The sequence below is a fragment of the Leucoraja erinacea genome, chromosome 6 (assembly GCF_028641065.1).
Source record: "Leucoraja erinacea ecotype New England chromosome 6, Leri_hhj_1, whole genome shotgun sequence".
NCBI lineage: Eukaryota > Metazoa > Chordata > Chondrichthyes > Rajiformes > Rajidae > Leucoraja > Leucoraja erinaceus.
In genome coordinates, this window is record NC_073382.1 from 84,198,383 (window position 1) to 84,220,235 (window position 21,853).

Sequence of the window (21,853 nt, forward strand, 5' to 3'; positions counted from 1 at the left end):
TGTCCCGCTGAGTTACTCCGGCTTTTTGTGTCCATTGGAGGTGAAGAAGGAATGGATAGAGTAGAATTGGTGCTGGTCCAAGTATGGAAATGGCCACACCTCGCACACCCGCCGAGGCTGGGCATGGCGGCCCAGTAACTATAGCAACATAGCCACATTGGACACACACGCAAACTAATAAGCAATGGTTTACAAATCCTCCGGGACTGTCCGACAGTTCCCACATTGAATACTAGGAAAGTAAACACAGTAAACACAACTCACACATCACTCACTCACTCACTCACTCACTCACTCACTCACTCGCTCACTCACTCCACCCACCCACTCACGCACTCACTCACACTCACTCACTCACTCACTCACTCACTCACTCACTCACTCCCTCACTCACTCACTCACTCACTCACTCACTCACTCACTCACTCACTCACTCACACTCACTCACTCACCCACTCCCCCACTCACTCACTCACTCACTCACTCACTCACTCACTCACTCCACCCACTCACCCACTCACTCATTCACTCACCCCCTCACTCACTCACTCCCACTCACTCACCCACTCACTCACTCACTCACGCTTACGCCACTCACTCTCACTCGCACTCGAATTTGAACTCGAACTCTCACTCCCACTCACACTCGAACTCCCACTCACACTATGAGCCAGGTAGTTTATTATGATTATTATTATCACGGGTACAATGATAAGCTTTTGTTGCATGCTCTGCAGTCAGCAGAAAGACTGTACTTGATTACAATCAAGCCGTCCACAGTATATCGTTACATGATAAAGGGAATAAAGTTTAGTGCAAGATAAAGTCCGATTAAAGATAGTTTGATGGTCTCCAATGAGGTAGATGGTATGTCAGGACTGAGCTCTAGGTGGTGAGAAGACGGTTCAGTTGCCTGATAACAGAGCAGGTAGTTGAGGCAGGTACAATAACAACATTTAAAAGACATTTGTACAGGTACATGGATAAGGCCACAAGACATAGGAGCAGAATGAGGCCATTCGACCCATCAGGTCTGCTTCACCATTAAACCATGGCTGATCTATCTTTCCTTCTCAACCCCATTCTCCTGCCTTCTCCCTGCAACTTTTGACGTCCTTACTAATCAAGAATCTATCAATCTCCACTTCAGAAATACCCAATGACTTGTCCTCCACAACTGTCTGTGGCAATGACTTCTGGCAGGAGAAAATCCTTCTTATCTCCTTTCTAAAGGTCTGTCCTTTTATTTGGAGGCTGTGCCCTCTGGTCCTAGACTCTCCCACCAGTGGAAATCTTTAGAGGGATATGGGCCAAACGCGGGCATGTGGGTGTATTGGAGATGGGGCATCTTGGTGGGCAGGGACGGTTTGGGCCAAAGGGCCTGTGTCCGTGCTGTATGACTCTATGACTATAACTGGAGAGGGAACAAACTAAAGATGTAAACAAGGGGAAAAAAAGTAAATATGTAGCGAAACCTTCAGCTATTAATGGGTGAGATTCTCTGAAGCTTCAGTGTTCCACTTCTGGACTTCGAAGGTTGGAGTTTGGAGTGAATATCTGTGTTATAAATTACATCATTTCCATGGTCACACTGGCTGTAAATGGCCCTGACCAGAATAACATGATAGCACAGGCTATTGACTGGAGTAAATGCGGCGTTCGACATTCACCCCCACAACATCCTGTCTGAAGTTTCTGTGCCACAGTTGAGAGTGGCTTTTCACCAACATGTTCCAATACATCCAATTCAAGAACGCAAACAGACCTGCCAGCGCAGTTTAGTTAGGATGAGCTCAGAGGTGCAGCATGGAAACAGGCCCTTCGGCCCACCGAGTCCATGCCACCCAGCAATTACCTATACACTAGCGCCAATTTGCAGAAGCCAATTCATTTGTTCGGAGTGCGGGAGGAAACTGGAGCAATCGGAGGAGATCCATGCGGTCACAGGGAGAATGTACAAGCCCGTAGTCGGGGTTGAACCCGGGTCTCTGGCACAGGAAGCAGTTTCACCACCGTGCCACTGCGACGCCCCTACACCTTCGTTTGAAGCTTCAATCCCCTTTGAAGTCTACAAGGTTGTGTGAAATGTTTAACTAGGTCACCCACTGCCCTGCCAGTCTCAACATGCATATCGGTAAAGTGATGAGAGTTATCTATCATGTTATCAAACAGTACCTGTTACCCGACCATCTGCTATTGCTAAGGTTTTTTTGTTTATTATTGTCACGTGTACCAAGGTGCAGTGAAAAACTTTTTTTTGACTGCTGGCCAGCCAAATCAAGTCACACTACCTTCTAGAATCTAGATAGAGACAAAATGTTGGAGTAACTCAGTGGGTCAGGCAGCATCTCCGGAGAAAAGTAAAAGGTGGTATTTTGGGTTGGAGCCCTTGTTCAGACTTCAGATATGCTGCCTGACTTGCTGTTTGTTACTCCAGCACTTTGTGTCTATCTTTGATGTAAACCAGCACCTGCCGTTGGGCAGGAGGAACACAAGCCTGACGTCCCACACCGCCAGGTTCAGGAACAGCAACTTATACAACCCTAATTTTACTGTGACAACGGAACGCCACAAATCCCCTTCTGCACCACAGCAAGCTTGTTTTTTTTTTACCCTAATTATGTTTTTGCACCAGAACACAGAACATAGAGCAGTACAGCACAAGAACAGGCCCTTCGGCCCACAATGCCTGTGCTGGGCATGATGCCAAGACCAACTCTGGTCATAAGTTCATAAGTCATAGGAGCAGAATTAAGCCATTCGGCCCATCGAGTCTGCTCCGCCATTCGATCATGGCTGGTCTATCTCTCCCTCTCAACCCCATTCTCCTGCCTTCTCCCCATAACCCCTGACACCCCTACAAACGCTCATCATATGTGAACCCAATCATTCCCGGGATCGCGCTCGCAAACCACCTCTGGGTTCTCTCCAGAGACAGCATGTTCCATGATAACAATTTTCGATGTTCTTCAGCACAGTTGGAGCACCAAAGTTCACTTGTGAAGAGCAGTGTGTGGTTTTGATCACTTATCAGGAGGTCTGGGGCCAGGTTGATCACTGACATCATTGAGGTGATAATATTGTCAACAGCACACTGACTGGTTAACTTGCATGAAAGGTTGCGACCCAGTGCGTAGTTATGTACGCTCGTGCTGACACACACCACACGGATACTTGTGCAAGCCCGCCAACGTCAATGCCAGCTTGAATGAAATAGAAAGAATTCTGAAATTGCACAGTTCTCTACCAAGAATACTGCTTGCAACATGTCCCTGACTCACTGAAATTCATCCATGCATGATTTTAACCGTGACGTTCCATTTTGCCATGCCCTTCACGGTAAAACATCCAGGACAGATTTTAATTCTGTCTGTGAATAAGTAAGTTGTCTTCACAGCATTCAGTGGAACACCATGACGTATACATGGTAGAGATCAGGCATTGTATCCATTTCACGCCCATGTTCACCAGGATGTTGCCAGGACTCGATGGCCCGAGCTATGGGGAGAGGTTAGGAAGGCTGGGACTCTATTCCTTGGAGCGCAGGAGGTTGAGGGGTGATCTTAAAGCTCTGTGTGAAATCATGAGAGGAATAGATCACAGGGTCTCTTGCCCAGAGTAGGGCAATTGAGAACCAGAGTATATAGGTTTAAGGTGAGAGGGGAAAGATTTAATAGGAATCTAAGGAGCAACTTTTTCACACAAAGGGTGTTGGGGTGTGGAACGAGCTGCCGGAGGAGGTCGTTGAGGCTGGGACTATCGCAACATTTAAGAAACAGTTATACAGGTACAGGTAAAGGACTGGTTTGGAGGGATATGGGACAAATGCAGGCAGGTGGGACTAGTGTAGATGGGACATGTTAGTTGGCCATTGTGGTCAAGTTGGGCCGAAGATCCAGTTTGCACGATGTTAGACTCAGTAACTCTGTAACTGCATTCAGTATGATCTCACCAATGGTTTATATAGCTGGTACATGACCATTAAAAGCAAACCCTCGTTCCAGCATTATGTGTAAGTTAGGGAGGGGCAAATGTGTTTTATTGGAACTGCCAACTACCGTAAGTTCACGACGAGTTGCGTGTGTATGTGTGTGTCTGTATGTATGCGTGTGTGTGTGTGTCTGTATGTGCGTGTGTGTGTGTCTTTGTGTGTGTGTGTGTGTGTGTGTGTGTGTGTGTGTGTGTGTGTGTGTGTGTGTGCGTGTGTTGTGTGTGTGCGTTGTGTGTGTGCGTTGTGTGTGTGTGTGTGTGTGTGTGTGTGTGTGTGTATGTTGGTGTGTGTGTATGCGTGTGTGTGTGTGTGTGTGTGTGTGTGTGTGTGTGTGCGTGCGTGTGTGTATGTGTGCGTTGTGTGTGTGCGTTGTGTGTGTGTGTGTGTGTCTGTGTGTGTGTGTGTGTGTGTGTATGTTGGTGTATATGTGTGTGTGTGTGTGTGTGTCTGTCTGTGTGTGGGTGTATGTGTTTGTGTGTGTGTGTTTCTGTGTGTGTGTGTGTGTCTGTCTGGGGAAAGATTATTCCCTGCACAGAGCACAGGGCTGTGGGGAAGAGTGCAAGGATTTGTCAGGCTGTCTAGGAAGGAACTGCAGATGCTGGTTTACACCAAAGACAGACTCAAAATGCTGGAGTAACTCAGCGGAACAGGCAGCATCTCTGGAGAGAAGGAATGGATGACGTCTCTGGTCGAGACCTTTCTTCAAACTCTGAAGAAGACTCTGAAGCAGGGACTCAACCTGAAACGTCACCCATTCCTTCTCTCCAGAGATGCTGCCTGTCCCGCTGAGTTACTCCAGCGTTTTGTGCCAGGCCGCTTAACTCTCTTGCCAAAATGCTTCTCCAAGTTGTACTTATGTCTGATGTTGGCAGCAGATACAACATCGTTAACGGCAGGGCATACTTTCACAAGATTAAGAGGTGATCATTTTTTCCTCCTTGGCTGCTACATGCGAGCCTGGTTAATGGCCTGGGCTTTGCACGACAAACAGGGATTTGTGGAGCAACCCACTGGCCTTTTCCTGTCGGGAAGCCAAGTGTTATTTGGAAGCTCCCATACAGAGAGCACAGTGACCTGACTGCTCACCATGGATCTAACAGCCAGGATCTCTCTCTAGATGTCTTGTTTTTACTAAAGAGTGAACAGAGGCCCAGACACACTATCACCAGCCAACTGCTGGTAGATAAGGCACCGATGTTATGACCTCAATGATTTTAATTCCATAAGTGATTAATATAACATCCTTGGTTCTGCTACTCATGGCTAAGTGAACAGCGGAACAAAAACACAGTGAAATGCGCTGTGTAAAATATTTTTTTCCAAATAACAAAGTGTTTTTTTTTTTAAATGTTTTCAATAGTTGGTGTTGAAGTTATCAGTGAGAAGGAAAGGAAAATGATTTTACAAATGTTCCATGAGAATGTAGAGGTGTGTCCACAAAAAAAAACCATTTAGCAGGAATCAAGTACCAGAGGACGTAGGTTTAAGGTGAGATGGGAAAGATTCAACAGGAACCAGAGGGGCAACTTTTTCACACAGAGGGTAGTGGACCGAGCTGTGGAGATATGTAGAGAGGATCAGCAGATGCTGGTTTATACCAAAGATAGACACTATGTGCTGGAGTAACTCAGCGTGTCAGGTAGCTTCTGGGGAAAAATAATGGGTGATGTTTCGGGTCGGGACCGTTCTCCAGTCTGAAGTACTGAAACGTCACCTATCCTCTTTTTCCAGAGATGCTATCTGACTTTGTGTCCATTGCCAGAGGAGACAGTTGAGGCAGGTACTATAACAACATTTAAAAGACATTTGATCGATCAACACAAAAAGCTGGAGTAACTCAGCAGGGCAGGCAGCATCTATGGAGAGGAATGGGTGACATTTTGGGTCGAGACCCTTATTCAGACTGGTTAGGGATAAGGGAAACGAGAGATATAGACAATAGACAATAGGTGCAGGAGTAGGCCATTCGGCCCTTCGAGCCAGCACCGCCATTCAATGTGATCATGGCTGATCATCCCCAATCAGTATCCCGTTCCTGCCTTCTCCCCATATCCCCTGACTCCACTATCTATAAGAGCCCTATCTAACTCTCTTGAAAGTATCCAGAGATCGGCCTCCACCATCTTCTGAGGCAGAGAATTCCACAGACTCACAACTCTCTGTGAGAAAAAGTGTTTCCTCGTCTCCGTTCTAAATGGCTTACCCCTTATTCTTGAACTGTGGCCCCTGGTTCTGGACTCCCCAACATTGGATAGGAAAGGTTTAGAGGGATATGGACCAAACGCGGGGCAGGTGGGACAAGCGTAGATGAGACTTGTTGGTCGGCGTGGAGGAGTTGGGCCGAAGGGCCTGTTTCCGTGCTGTGTGACTCTAAATACCTTGTCCCTGGGTGAACATTTGACTGTGTATCTGGTGGCTCGATAGAAACCCAGCGAGGTATTGCTAAATGATGTGCAGATTGTAGTCACTCTGCCAGAAATGACTGGATTGGCGATTGATTCGAAGTCACTACATTGATGGCTATTATTGATTGCAGCACCGAGCAGCAATTAAACGCAAGTTGGTTCTCAGATTTACTTCGAAACCTGCTTGCGTTTCCTGCCGTTGCAGTCGAGACTTGGTACATCTCGAGAGAAAGAGAGAGAAGAGATTCACGAGAAGAGTTTCATTTTCATAGGTGCTGACAATGGAACAAAGACATTTCACATTTCCAGACACTAAATCTTCAGTAGACACAGATGCTGGAGTAACTCAGCGGGTGAGGCAGCATCTCAGGAGAGAAGGAACGGGTATATCTTTAGTGTTGCCTTAGGGCTATATCATGGTAATCGCATTTTAAAATATGTTTATGGTATTGCCTTTTAAAAAAAAAAAAATGTGGAGCATAAAATAGAAGCCAAATACACATTAACTGAAGATAGACACAAAGTGCTGGAGTGGCTCAGCAGGTCAGGCAGCATTTCTCGAGAAAGAAGATAGGTGACGTTTCATGTCGGGACCCTTAGACAGAACCATAAACTGGATTATTTTACAGTACATGTGAAAAATAAATTCTCCTGACTCGTTATATCATTGTTAGGACTTTATATATTATGTAAGGAACCATGTTCCACAGTTATGGCGCATTCTACAGAACGTAAGGCATAGAACAGTACAGCACAGGAACAGGCCCTTCGGCCCACAATGTCCATGCTAAACATGATGCCAAGCTGAACTAATCACCTCTGCCTGCACGTGATCCATATCCTTCCATTCCCTGCATATCCACGCACCAATCTAAAAATCCCTCAAGCACCACTATCGTATATGCCTCCTCCACCACCCCTGGCATTGCGTTCCAGGCAGGTTCCAGGCGTAAATAACTTGCCCCACACATGTCCTTTAAACTTTTCCCCTCTCACCTTAAACCCATGCCCTCTAGTCTTTGACATTTCCACCCTCGGAAGGAATGATAGATTTTTCAAAGTTGTACATGACAACGAATGCCCGGCGTTTTATATCGGTCAACTTAGAAATATCTCTCCCTCAGTACGATCCACTCTTCCCGCAACACCTTACCAATTCAGATGTACTTTGGAAGGAAATACATAGAACTAAAGGAGATGTGTGGGGCAGATTTGTACACAGAGGGTGGTGGGTGTTTGGAACCTGCTGCCGGAGGTGGTGGTGGAGGCAGAGAGGATAGTGGTGTTTAAGAGGCCTTTGGATAGGCACGTTGATATGCAGGGAATGGAGGGATATGGATCACGTGCAGGCTGCGGAGATTTGGTCTTGGCATCTTGTTGGGCACAGATATTGTGTGCTGTAGAATATGGGAATTGCAGATGCTGGTTCCGTCCCAAAACATCACCTATTCCTTTTCTGCAGAGATGCTGCTTGACCCGCTGAGATAATCCAGCACTTTGCGTCTATCTTCAAGGAACTGCAGACGCTGGTTTATTAAGAAGAAATGCAAAGTGCTGGAGTAACGCAGCGGGTCAGGTAGCATCCCTGCATCTACTTTATCGGAGTCCCGAATGCAGCTAAGTACCGGTCACTCCTTTGCATCCCAATCTGAAGAAGGGTCCCAACCAGAAGCGTTTCCCATTTATGTTCTCTGGCTGACCCACTGAGTTATTCCAGCACTCGGTGAACCATCACCTATCCATGTCCTCCATAGATGCTGCCTGACCCACTGAGTTACTCCAGCACTCGGTGAACCATCACCTATCCATGTCCTCCATAGATGCTGCCTGACCCACTGAGTTACTCCAGCACTTGGTGAACCATCACCTATCCATGTCCTCCATAGATGCTGCCTGACCCACTGAGTTACTCCAGCACTCGGTGACGCTGCCTGACCCACTGAGTTACTCCAGCACTCGGTGAACTATCACCTATCCATAGACGTCCTGACCCACAGAGTTATGCTGCCTGACCTATCCATGTCCTCCGGAATTGCTCTGCCATTCAGAGGGTAGTCGAGGCCAGTTCATTGGCTATATTTAAGAGGGAGTTAGATGTGGCCCTTGTGGCTAAAGGGATCAGGGGGTATGGAGAGAAGGCAGGTACAGGATACTGAGTTGGATGATCAGCCATGATCATATTGAATGGCGGTGCAGGCTCGAAGGGCCGAATGGCCTACTCCTGCACCTAATTTCTATGTTTCTATGACCTACTGAGTTACTCCAGCACTCTGTGAAACGTCACCTACCCATATCCTCCAGAGATGCTGCCTGACCTACTGAGTTACTCCAGTGTTTGTGTCCTTCCCTGTGCTGTGCTGCATTGGGGTTATTGTAGGGTTGGAATGGCAGAGGGTGAAGGCAGAGGTTCTGACACCACGATGTCTCTTGTCTTTTTCAGAACTCCATCCGCCACAACCTGTCGCTCCACAGCAAGTTTGTGCGGGTGCAGAACGAGGGGACGGGCAAGAGCTCCTGGTGGATGCTGAACCCTGAAGGCGGCAAGAGCGGCAAGTCGCCGCGGAGGAGGGCGGCCTCCATGGACAACAACAGCAAGTTTGCCAAGAGCCGGGGCAGGGCGGCGAAGAAGAAGGCGGCCATGCAGGCTGGCCAGGACGGCGGAGCGGACAGCCCCGGCGCGCAGTTCTCCAAATGGCCCGGAAGCCCCAACTCCCACAGCAACGACGACTTTGACGCCTGGACCACCTTCCGGACGAGGACCGGCTCCAACGCCAGCACGTTGAGCGGCCGGCTATCCCCCATCATGCCAGAGCAGGAAGATATCGTCGACGGTGAGGTCCACCAGATGTCACCCTTGGTCTACCCCGGCAGCACCGGCAAAATGGCCTCGACTTTGCCCAGTCTCAGCGAGATGACTGGCTCCATCAACAGTTCCATGACGGAGAACGTGATGGAAGATCTTTTGGACAATTTGAATCTCTTGTCCCCAAACTCGTCCATGGTGGCATCCACACAGCCTTCCTCCGTGTCGCTCATGCAGCCAGGAGGCGGCTACTCCTTTGTGCCCCAGAACCCGCCCCTTGGCGCGCAGACGCCAGACTACAGGAAATGCCTGTACACCCAGAGCAACATGGGTTCCCTGCCCCAGATCCCAATGCAGGCCTTCCAGGAGAAGAAGCAGAACTTTGGTCCCATCACCCAGTACAACTGTGCCACGGGGCTCCTCAAAGAGCTGCTGACGTCCGACTCGCCCCCGCACAGCGACCTCTTGCCCCAGGTGGAGGCGGTGGCGTCCCAAGCAGGCGGCAGGATGGGCGGCCAGAACCTGATGGTGCCCGCCGCGGTCAGGTCCAGCTACGCCGACCAGGTCCACGCCAAGCTGATGGCCCCCGGCGCCCTGCCACACGGCCTGCACGGCCCGCACCCCCTGGCCATGAACGGCCGCCTACTGCCGCACACGGTCAGCATCATGGCCCACCCCGCCAACCTGCGCCACCTCGCCACCCCCAAGACCCAGCTCCACATGCCCATGTCCTTGCAACTCAACGCCATGGACCCCTACTCTATCCACAGCAACGGGGGCTACGGAAGGATGAACCTGGCCGCCATGGGCCAGGAGAAGCTCCCCAGTGACCTGGACGATATGTTAATCGAGAGCCTGGACTGTGACATGGAATCGATCATCCGCAACGACCTGATGGATGGCGACACTCTGGACTTTAACTTTGACTGCTACTCAACCAGTTCAAAAACATCCACTCACAACTGGGTCTCTGGCTAGATATCCATCACAGGTGGGTCTTAGGTCATAGGTCGTATAGGAGCAGACTTAAGCCCCCTGTCCCACTTTCCTGAGTTACTCACGAATTCTAACGCGTTTTCCCCCTTGATTCAAACTCAGGGAATGTCCATAGGAGTTGGTAGATATTTCGTAGCGGCTCGTAATGCCAGCTGTATATACTCAGGGCATCAGATAAGTCGGGACATTTTTTCAGCATGTTGAAAAATGTACACGAGTTAAAAAAATAGCCCCGAGTACCCACGGCTGGCTATTACCATAATTCTCCGAGTTTGAATCAAGGGGAAAACTCGGGAGAATTTGTGAGTAACTCGGGAAAGTGGGACAGGGGCTTTAGGCCGCTCGGGCAATCGAGGTCTTGTACTAAAATCTCACCCTTTTACTTTGCGGCTGTAAACAATATCCCCAGCTTGGTGATAATGTTCGCAATTTCAAACTTTCATAAGTCACAGGAGCAGAATTAGGCCATTCGGCCCATCAAGTCTAATCTACCATTTGATCATGGCTGACCTATCTTTCCCTCGCAACCCCATTCTCCTGCCCCGTAACCCCTGATACCCTTACTAAGCACGAACCTGTCAATACCCGCTTCCAAAATATCCAAAAGACATGTCCTCCACAGCCGTCTGTGGCAATGAATTCCACAGATTCACTACCCGCTGGCTAAAGAAATTCCTCCTCATCTCCTTTCTAAAGGTACATCTGCTCCTAGACTTTCCCACTAGTGGAAACAACAATAGCACAAAGATTGAAATTAAATGATACAGGACATATTGGTCAGCATGGATGAGTTGGGCCGAAGGGCCTGTTTCTATGCAGAATGACTCTGTGACTCTAAGTACAGTAATGCCACCCTTTGAACATGGAACAGAGAACAGTACAGCACAGGAACAGGCCCTTCGGCCCACAATGTATGTGCTGAACATGATGCCGCTAAACTAATCTCCTCTGTCGTCATGTGATCCATATCTCTCCATCCCCTGCATATCCATGTGCCTATTTAAAAACCTCTCAAACGCCACTATCGTATCTGCCTCCAGCACCTGGCCTTGTGTTCCAGGCACCCACCACCCTCTGTGTAAAAAAACATGCCCCTCACATCTCCTTTAACATTTGTCCCCCTCAACCTAAACCGGTGGCTTCTAGTCTTTGATGATTCCACCCTGGGGAAAAAAAGGTTCTGACTGTCTATCCTATCTGTCTGTGGCTCTCGTAATTTTATACACACCTACCAGGTTTCCCTTGAACCTCCGGCGTTCCAGGGAAAACCATCCAAGTCCGTCCAACCCTGTGGCTAACATTCCCTAAAGCAGGCAGCATCCCGGTCAACCTCCTCTTCACCCTCTCCGAAGCAAAGCTGAACAAAGATAGAACCTTGTGCAAAATTGTCACTGATGGCACAGTGAAATGAATTTCCATACAGCCATACAATAAAAATCAACAGGACACAACACACTATAGGGTTTGACATAAAACATCCCCACACAGCAGAATCAAAGTTCCCCACTGTGTGGGAAGGCACCCAAGTCAGTCTTCTTCCTCCACTATTCCCCGTGGTCAGGGCCTCCCCAAGCCCTCCGCAGTTGCCGCTACAAGTGTAAAGGGCCTGTCCCACTTGGGTGTCATTTGCGTGTCATTTACGCGACTTCATTTACACGTCACGTAATACGCGCGTGGTGCGTGGTGACATAGGCAGTAACGCTTGGCGCCCCAGGATTTTGGAATGTACAAAATCTTTGCTCGCCATTTCATTGACGCGCAAATGACACCCAAGTGGGACAGGCTCTTTTATCGATTAGCATCTACTAAATCCACCCTTTGCTTCCTGACACCTGATTTTTATGGGAAAGGTTTATTGTTAGCTTTTTCAATGTGTCATTCTTAATTGTAACTGGTTCAGGAATGTTGGCTGGCTGCTGTGTCAATAAACGTTTGCCTGAAGATATCCCTGGAAAGTGGGAGTTGCCCCTGCAACACTTGTGGGGAAAATGATTGCATATCAAACAATAGGTTTTAATAGAGTCGCAAGAAACTGCCGATGCTGGAGTGGCTGCTTCCCTCAAGATTGGAGTGAACTTCCCTCTTGTACAACAGGCCAGTGCTTGGTATCGCTCCTCATGGTCACATTATTCTGTGTCTCGTGGATGGTTAAGATGCCCATTGTCCATGCTGTTCAGGTGAAGCTATCGTACACACAAGACCAAGAAACCAAGCCTGCTTCTGCTGCAGGAGTTGCGATGACCACAGAGCATGGAATACTGAACATAAAACAGTAACGAGGATCTTCTGCAGCTGTATAGGGCTCTGGTGAGACCACATCTGGAGTATTGTGTACAGTTTTGGTCTCCTAATTTGAGGAAGGACATCCTTGTGATTGAGGCAGTCCAGCGTAGATTGATCCCTGGGATGGCGGGACTGTCATATGAGGAAATATTGAAAAGACTAGGCTTGTATTCACTGGAGTTTAGAAGGATGAGGTCTTATAGAAACATATAAAATTATAAAAGGACTGGACAAGCTAGATGCAGGAAAAATGTTCCCAATGTTGGGCGAGTCCAGAACCAGGGGCCACCGTCTTAGAATAAAGGGGAGGCCATTTAAGACTAAGGTGAGAAAAAAACGTTTTCACCCAGAGAGTTGTGAATTTGTGGAATTCCCTGCCACAGAGGGCAGTGGAGGCCAAATCACTGGGTGGATTTAAGAGAGAGTTAGATAGAGCTCTAGGGGCTAGTGGTGTCAAGGGATATGGGGAGAAGGCACGCACGGGTTATTGATACGGGACGATCAGCCATGATCACAATGAATGGCGGTGCTGGCTTGAAGGGCCAAATGGCCTCCTCCTGCACCTATTTTCTATGTTTAACAGTACAGCACAGGAACAAGCCCTTCGGCCTGCAACGCCTGTATCAAACATGAAGCCGAGACCAACTCCCCTATGCCTGCACGTGATCCATCCTCCACATCCCGCATATCCATCTGCCTATCCGAAAGCCTCTTAAACATCACTATCGTATCTGCCTCCACCAGCACCCCTGGCAGCCCGTTCCAAGCATCCCCCCACCCACTGTGCACTAAAAACCTGCCGCGCTCATCTCCGTTATACTCCACTCCTCTCCCCTTAACGAAATGTCCTCTAGTCTGACATTTCCACCCGCCAAGCAGCTTCTGACTGTCTACCCTATCTATGCCTCTCATCATTTTATCTACTTCTGGCAGGTCTCGCCTCAACCTCCGGCGTTCCAGAGGAAACAATCCAAGTCTGTCCAACCTATCCCTGTAGCTGATACCCCCTGATGCAGGCAGCATTCTGGTTGGGTAATGCTTAATTATTATTAGTGCTTCATGGTACGATATCAAATTGGGAGTTTCATCTAGATAGGACCAGTTTTACAACACTGTCACAGTAAAGGGCCTGTCCCACTTTCACGACCTAATTCACAACATTTTTTCTTCGTGGACATTTTTCATCAGGCTAGAAAAAACGCCCCGACCGACTTGAGTACCTACAACTAGTATCACGGCCTGCTACGACCTACATACGGCCTCCCACAACCTTGTGACGACCATGCTGCGAGTATGAGTCAAGGGCAAACTCAGCAGAGGTCGTGAATTAAGTCGTGAAAGTGGGACTGGCCCTTAAGTAGTTTAGTTTAGTTTATTGTCACATGTATCAAGGTACAGTGAAAAGCTTTTTTTTGGCATGCTAGCCAGTCAGTGGAAAAACTATGCATGATTACAATCGAGCCGTCCACAGTGAACAGATACAGGATAAAGGGAATAACCTTTGTAGTTCCTCCATTATCATTTTTTTTTTAGCAGTTGTCACCTCCAAAGTAGGTGACCTTGGTCTTGTGAACGATACGATACAACGATAGAACTTTATTTATCCCAGGAGGGAAAAACAAACCACTTTGAAAGTAAAGGGCCTGTCCCACTTACGTGACCTTGTCGGCGACTGCCAGCACCCTTACTAGGTTGCAAAAAATGTTCAAATGTTCAAAAATCAGCGGTGACCAGAAAGACACTGCGACTCTGTGGGCGACTAGGAGACTACTCACGATCATACAGGCCACCCCCTGGCGACATGTCGCGAGGTGTCCCAGGGGGCATGTCGCCAGGGGGTCCTGTAGTGGTGGTTGCAAGGGGGTCGGCTGTATGGTCGTGAGTGGTCGCCTGTATGGTGTTGGGTGGTTGCAAGGGGGTCGGCTGTATGGTCGTGAGTGGTCGCCTGTATGGTCGTGAGTGGTCTCCTAGTCACCCAAAGAGTCGTCGCATCTTTCTGGTCGCCGCTGAATTTTCAACATGTCGAAGATTTTCGGCGACCCATGACGGGTGCTGGCAGTCTCCGAACAGGTCACCTAAATGGGACAGGCCCTTGAAGCACAAAGTGGTGGAGGAACTCAGCGATTCAGGCAGCAACTGTGGAGGGAATGGACGGATGACGTTTCGGGTCCAGTGTGAAGAAGGGTGCCAACCCAAACATCGTCTGTCCATTCCCTCCACAGATGCTGCCTGACCCGCTGAGTTCCTCCACCACTTTATGCTCTGCTCAAGATTGCAATACCTGCAGTTCCTCAAACCTCCACATCAAATATCATTTGTTTGGCTGTGAAGATTTTGGGTCACCTGATGAGATGAAAAACACCAGCATGGATGCAGGATGACTTTGTATTCTTTCTTTTCTTCTTCTAAACACATATATAGGGAAGATAAATGCTGCTGTATCTTTTTCCAACATTATTTTACATTTATTGTGAATCGCCCAGCCACAAATATCTTTATTTGAATCGCCCAGCCACCTCCTAAATGATGGTCTTTATTTAAATATGATAGCACACTTTATTTTATTTTATTTTAAACAACAATGAACCATTCTACATTTCCTTAACCATCGTCCGCTTTGATCTGTCATTTTCACACCTTACCCTTCCGTATCCCTGACTCTCAGTCTGAAGAAGGGTCTCGACCCGAAACGTCACCCATTGCTTTTTTTTTTAATTTTTTTTTTTTAATTTTTATTAGCAGTACAGTAAATCACATTAATACATTGCATATATCTTATTACATTATGTTGTACCACTTCATTTTTTGAGCTTTAAAAAAGATAGAAATAAAAGGGAGTTTAAGAGGGAGTTAGATGTGGCCCTTGTGGCTAAGGGGATCAGGGGGTATGGAGAGAAGGCAGGTACGGGATACTGAGTTGGATGATCAGCCATGATCATATTGAATGGCGGTGCAGGCTCGAAGGGCCGAATGGCCTACTCCTGCACCTAATTTCTATGTTTCTATGTTTCTAAAAGAAGTAAGGAAAATAAGCAATGATCGTGAAGGTGCAGGAAAGTGTTGGGAGAAGAGAACCCCTTAGGGAAGGAATTAGAGAAGGAAGCAAAGAAAATAAATAAGACCCTAGAAAGAAAAGAAAAAAAAAGAAGAAAGGAAAATCAATCGCTCTATTGTAACACAAAACTCCGCAAAAAAGGATATACCAACCGTGTTTTTATTTAAAATTTATTTTATACCCCCCGTTTCCAGGTCTTGGTAGCTTTTATGTTATAACTTATTATTGCACCTTATGCTTGTAATAGTTCCATAAATGCAGACCACGTCTTTTGGAAGTGATCTGCTTTGCCTGCTAGGAGGAGTCTCATCTCTTCCAAGTGTAATGTTTCGAACATGTTTGAAATCCACATTTTTGTTGTTGGTATTGGAGCATTATTCCAAAATTTAAGTATAAGCTTTTTTCCGATTATTAGCCCATAATTAAGTAAATTCTTTTGAAACATATTTAACGTCACCCATTGCTTCTCTCCAGAGTTGCTGCCGGTCCCGCTGAGTTACTCCTGCATTTTGTGTCTGTCTTGAAGGCACCTACTTTGTTTTGGTTTGGCATGACTTCAATAATAACCCAAAGGTTGATGTGAGATTAATGATATGTACATTTTCAATAAAGATGTTATGCTGTGGTTGCCAATGATGTGACTGTACAGTTTAGTTAAGAGTACATGTCCTAATTAATACAATATTTATGTCCTACCTTTCTGAATATTATTGACCCCATTCTTTTCGTTAGTTTGTCACACGGAACGAGTGCTGCTAAATATGCAAATATTTGGGCTTCTATTCACTGGAATTTAGAAGGATGAGAGGGTATCTTATAGAAACATATAACGTTATGAAGGGATTGGACAGGATAGATGCAGGAAAAATGTTCCCCACGTTGGGGAGAGTCCCGAACCAGGGGTCACACAGTTTAAGAATAAGGGGTCGGCCATTTAGGACTGAGATGAGGAAAAACCTTTTCACCCAGAGAGTTGTGAATCTGTGGAATTCTCTGCCACAGAAAGCAGTGGAGGCCAAGTCGCTGGATGTTTTCAAGAGTGAGTTAGATATAGCTCTTAAGGCTAACGTGATCTAGGGGTTTGGGGAGAAAGCAGGAACGGGCTACTGATTTAGGATGATCAGCCATGATCATATTGAAGACGGTGCTGGCTCGAAGGCCTGAATGGCCCACTCCTGCACCTATGTTCTATGTTTCTATGATTCTATTTCTATGCAAAACTTACATCAAAGTGTAAAAGTGCCAGAGAAGTGAAGGAATTTGGAGTATTGTGCTCAGTTTTGGTCACCCTGTTATATAGGAAGGTTGCTGTTAACTTGGAAAGAGCGCAGGGAAGATTCACGAGGATGTTGCCAGGACTCGAGGGCCTGAGCTATAGGGAGGCTAGGTAGGGCTTTATTGCTTGGAGTGCAGGAGGATGGGTGATCTTATAGAGATGTATACAATCATGAGGGGAATAGATAGGATGAATGCATGTATTTTACCCAGTGGAGGGGAATCAAAAACTAGGCATAGATTAAAAGTTAGAGGAGAGAGAATTAACAGAATTGGTAACAATGAGTGGTGGGTGTATGGAACGAGCTGCCAGAGGAGGTAGTTGAGGCAGGGACTATAACAACATTTAAAAGACACTTGGACCGGTACATGGATAGGAAAGGTTTAAAGGGATTTGGACCAAACACAGGCAGGTGAGGTTAGTGTTGATGGGGCATTTTGGCTGGCATGGATGGGTTGGGCTGAAGGGCCTGTTTCTGTGCTGTGTGCCTCTAATGGTGCCTGACACAAGCATTTAAAAAAAAAATCCTAAATAAGGACTGAGTCTCTTTAACGAAGTTATGCCTAATTCAGAATTTCGGATGATGTAAATAACTTTCATGTGCAGTTTGGCATGCAGTTCTGCTGGCCCCTTTACAGGAAGAATGTGGAGGCTTTGGAGAGGGTGCAGAGGAGGTTCACCAGCCTGATGCCTGGATCAGGGGGTATTAGCTACAGGGAGAGGTTGGACAGATTTGTGTCCCATGCTTGTGTTCCCAGATTGTTTTCTCTGGGAACGTTGGGGGAGGGAGACCTGATAGAAGTTTATAAATTGTTGTGAGTCATAGATAGGGTAGACAGTCAGAACCTTTACCCCAGGGTGGAAATGTCAAAGGCTAGCGGGCATGGTTTGAAGGTGAGAGAGACAAGGTTTAAAGGAGATGTGCAGGGCAATTTTTCTACCCTTAGGGTGGTGGGTGCCTAGAAAGTGCTGCCAGGGGTGGTGGTGGCGGCAAGATCAAGATCAAGATTCAAGAGACTTTATTGTCATGTGTCCCAGATAGGACAATGAAATTCTTGCTTTGCTTCAGCACAACAGAATATAGTAGACATAAATAAATACAGAACAGATCAGTGTGACCATATCCCAATGGATATATATATACACACATAAATATACAGATAAAGTGGAATGGGCTTTTTTATGATCAGAGTTTTGTTCGAGTTGAGTTTAATCAGATTCAGATTCAGATTCAATTTTAATTGTCATTGTCAGTGTACAGTACAGAGACACCAAAATGCATTTAGCATCTCCCTGGAAGAGCGACATAGCAAATGATTTGAATAAATAATAATAAGTGTCCGGGGGGGGGGGGGTGGTGATTGGCAGTCACCGAGGTACGTTGTTGAGTAGAGTGACAGCCGCCGGGAAGAAGCTGTTCCTCGACCTGCTGGTTCGGCAATGGAGAGACCTGTAGCGCCTCCCGGATGGTAGGAGGGTAAACAGTCCATGGTTGGGGTGAGAGCAGTCCTTGGTGATGCTGAGCGCCCTCCGCAGACAACGCTTGCTTTGGACAGACTCGATGGAGGGGAGCGAGGAACCGGTGATGTGTTGGGCAATTTTCACCACCCTCTGCAATGCCTTCCGGTCAGAGACAGAGCAGTTGCCATACCATACTGTGATGCAGTTGGTAAGGATGCTCTCGATGGTGCAGCGGTAGAAGTTCACCAGGATCTGAGGATACAGATGGACCTTCTTCAGTCTCCTCAGGAAGAAGAGACGCTGGTGAGCCTTCTTGATCAGAGTAGAGTTATTGTGGGTCCAAGAGAGGTCATCGGAGATGTTGACTCCCAGGAACCTGAAGCTAGAAACATGTTCCTGTCCATTAATAGCCTGATGGCTATTAAATAGCCAGATATGATAGTGGCGTTTAAGAGGCTTTTTGATAGGAACATGGATATGCAGGGAATGGAGGGATAGGGACCACGTACAGGCGGATCAGAGATGATTTTGGAATGAGGTTCGGCACAGACATGATGGGCCGAAGGGCTGTATTGCTTTATATTCGATGTTTGCAATGAGATTAGTTTTGTATTAGTCAATCAGTCACTACCAGGGATTTCTGCGGCAGGGATATCAAGAGCTGGAACTCATGCTGGTCACAGGGAGGATTATTTAAACTTTCAAGGACATGACAGTTTCCCTGAATTCTGGAAATAATAATAATGTGAATTGCGGTTGTAAACGTGAAGACAAGGGTGAAGGCCAGTGGCCTTTGGCTGACTTATCATGTGTATCCCCTCAGCCAGCTTAGTCCGGGCCAGTTGAGCACGTTCATGTTTATTTGTGTCCCATGCTTGATGCCGCCTTTCTCTCATTCCACCAGGATTCTCTGAAGACAGCACGCCTGGAGTGACATCAGGAATTGGGGGAAAGCAATCCAAAGATGTCCTTCGCCCCTCGTTGAATCCTCTCGACACACGCTCCCTTTTCCCCTCTCATCGGACTCGGCAGCACGGACAGGATATTTGCCCGCTGTCCCTGCTGCTACGGACAAGGTCTCTGGAATTTGGAACTTGTTTGGTGAAGAAGTGCCAAACTCACTACAGAATGTCACGCAGATTGTGTGCACAGTTCACAACTCTCTCCTTCTGGTCAAGGGCCTGATTTGGTCGTCAATGTCGGCTGTAACAAACTCTGGTCCCAAAACCCGACGGCCCTTCTCGCAAGCGTCAGCGATGGTGTGTCCATATGGTCGTAGGTTCCAGGAGCAGAATTAGGCCATTCGGCCCATCAAGTCGATTCCACCATTCAATCAAGGCTGCCTATCTTTCCCCCTCAAGCTCGTTCTCCTGCCTCTGTGTTGTGGAGAGATTCGATGCAATGACACACACACACACACACACACTCGCTGCCTGTTTGGAAGCATTGTCCTCTCAGACATCAGACTAAGCTGGAACTAGGACACAGGCCAATGTCCAAGCCTGCTGACCTGGCTGTAGTGACATTTAATTGCACTAGTTATTCGCATTTGTTAAGCCTTAAGATGGACTGCTTGCACATTTCAAATGTTTTTTGACATGGATTGGTTTTGCTCTGCCACTGATTATTTAGAGATTGATCCAACAATGTACAGTATATATTGCCAATGGAGATAATGGAAGATTTTTTCTAAATCAACCCTTAAAAGATTTTGTATCCCCAGTTTAAAAAATCAATTTGATTTGAAAGTAAAGATGGGGCGGGGGGGAGGAGGGGAGAGAGGGGGGGAGGACTGTATTTTATCGAAACTCAGGAAATTGAGTTGATCCATTTCATATGATCGCCCCGGTGAATGAGTGGACAGATTGGATAATTGTTCCTCTTTCCCAACAATTCCGTGTTTAAGGAGATTACCAATGGACCTTGTGCAATATGGTTCAAAACATAATTTCTTTAATATCACCGTGGCGCAGCGGTAGAGTTGCTGCCTTACAGTGAGTCCTATATTCATCAACACTCATTCTATAGTTGGTAGGTTCTGGCACCATATCACGCAATCTATTCTCCTTTCTACAGGAAAGGAAGAGATTTAATAGTAACCTGGGTGGCTGCTTTTTCACACACACAGCTTGTTCCATACACCCACCACCCTTTATGTGAAAAAGTTACCCCTTCAGAATCCTATTAAATCTTTTCCCATTCACCATGAACCTAAGTCCTCGGGTCCTCGATTCCCCGGGGCAAGTGATTCTGTGCATCATTAACTGCAGTCTCCCATCTTTGTTCCTTGCTGTTGTGTCTAGGGAAGATTGTCATCCTTTAAACTACTTCAGCTTTTCAAGGAGACCCAAGGAACCGCAGGTGCTGTTTTACAAAAAAAGGCCCAAAGTGCTGGAGTAACTCAGCGGGCCAGGAATCAGCTCATGTGCCTGCCGAGTTCCTCCAGCACGTTATGGCTCAGACTGTTTAAAGGCTTGATCACCTAATTTAGTTAATCCGGTTTTATTTTTTAAACATTAGTAACTTAACTTCTTGTAAAAAAAAAATTAAAATTGAAGAGCATAAAATTTAAAATTCTGCAAAATGTGAAAGTTTAGTTTTTAACTTTTCAGAGGTGCTGATACTCTTACCAACGTGTAACGTCACGGAAAAAACCCACTGGTAATTGTGATTTTTGACTAGTTTTAATTTGGTATTTAACGTTAAAGTACTTAACTTAAAAACAGCAATTCAGAAAGGTTTTAACTTCAAAGTTAAGAGAGACTTATATTTTACGTATCGATTTTGTTCTGATATCAGGGAACTTGTCTTGGTTCCAAGCAGCCAGTGACTGAGCACCAAGACAGCCTGTATCTGCAGTCTGGGTAATAACTAATGGAAGAAGTTGCTACTTCAAACGTTTGCTGAGAAAACATATTCTTTAATCACCAGTATCAAAATGCAAGGCCCAGGCAAAACTCTTGTATCCTGAAGATTTAGAGCCATGGAGTCACAATGCACAGAAACAGGCCCTTTGGCCCAACTTAGACCCTGGAGATTTAGTCATACAGCATGGAAACAGGCCCTTTGGCCCAACTTGCCCATGCCGACCACCATTCCCCACCCACGCTAGTCCCACCTGCTCATGTTTGGCTTCAATCCCTCTAAACCCTCTCCAATCCACGTATCTGCTCACATATATTTGAAATGTTACGATAGGACCTGTCTCATCTACCTCCTCTGGCAGTTCGCTTTGACTGAACTATCTCTATGCAAAGATATATAGATTCATGCAGCATGGAAACAGGCCCTTTGACCGACATGCCCCGTTTCCAATCCAGCCACCATTCTGGTGAACATCTGTATGCTGTCCACACTGTACACATGTTGGGGCAACTGGAACTACACCCTATACTCCACATGTGGCCCACCCAAGCCTTTATACAGCTACTACAGGACTTGCCAATGTTTATACTCATCGCCCAGACTAATGAAGGCAAGCACACCGCGTGCCTACTTCACTGACCTCCCAAAATGAGTCACCTCACACCTAGAACATGGAGCATAGAACAGTACAGCACAGGAACAGGCCCTTCGGCCCACA

The 21,853-nt window shown here is 46.9% G+C and overlaps 1 protein-coding gene across 1 annotated transcript in view; it reads left to right on the plus strand.

Moving 5' to 3' along the window:
* Positions 1-20,040, plus strand: part of foxo1a (forkhead box O1 a) — a 93,706-nt gene extending 73,666 nt beyond the window's left edge. Inside the window, exons 2-3 of the mRNA XM_055637489.1 lie at positions 8,837-10,190; positions 19,175-20,040. Coding sequence (XP_055493464.1) covers positions 8,837-10,177 — 1,341 coding nt within the window. The 3' untranslated portion in view covers positions 10,178-10,190; positions 19,175-20,040. The remainder of the gene's footprint in view (positions 1-8,836; positions 10,191-19,174) is intronic.
* Positions 20,041-21,853: the final 1,813 nt, after the last annotated feature.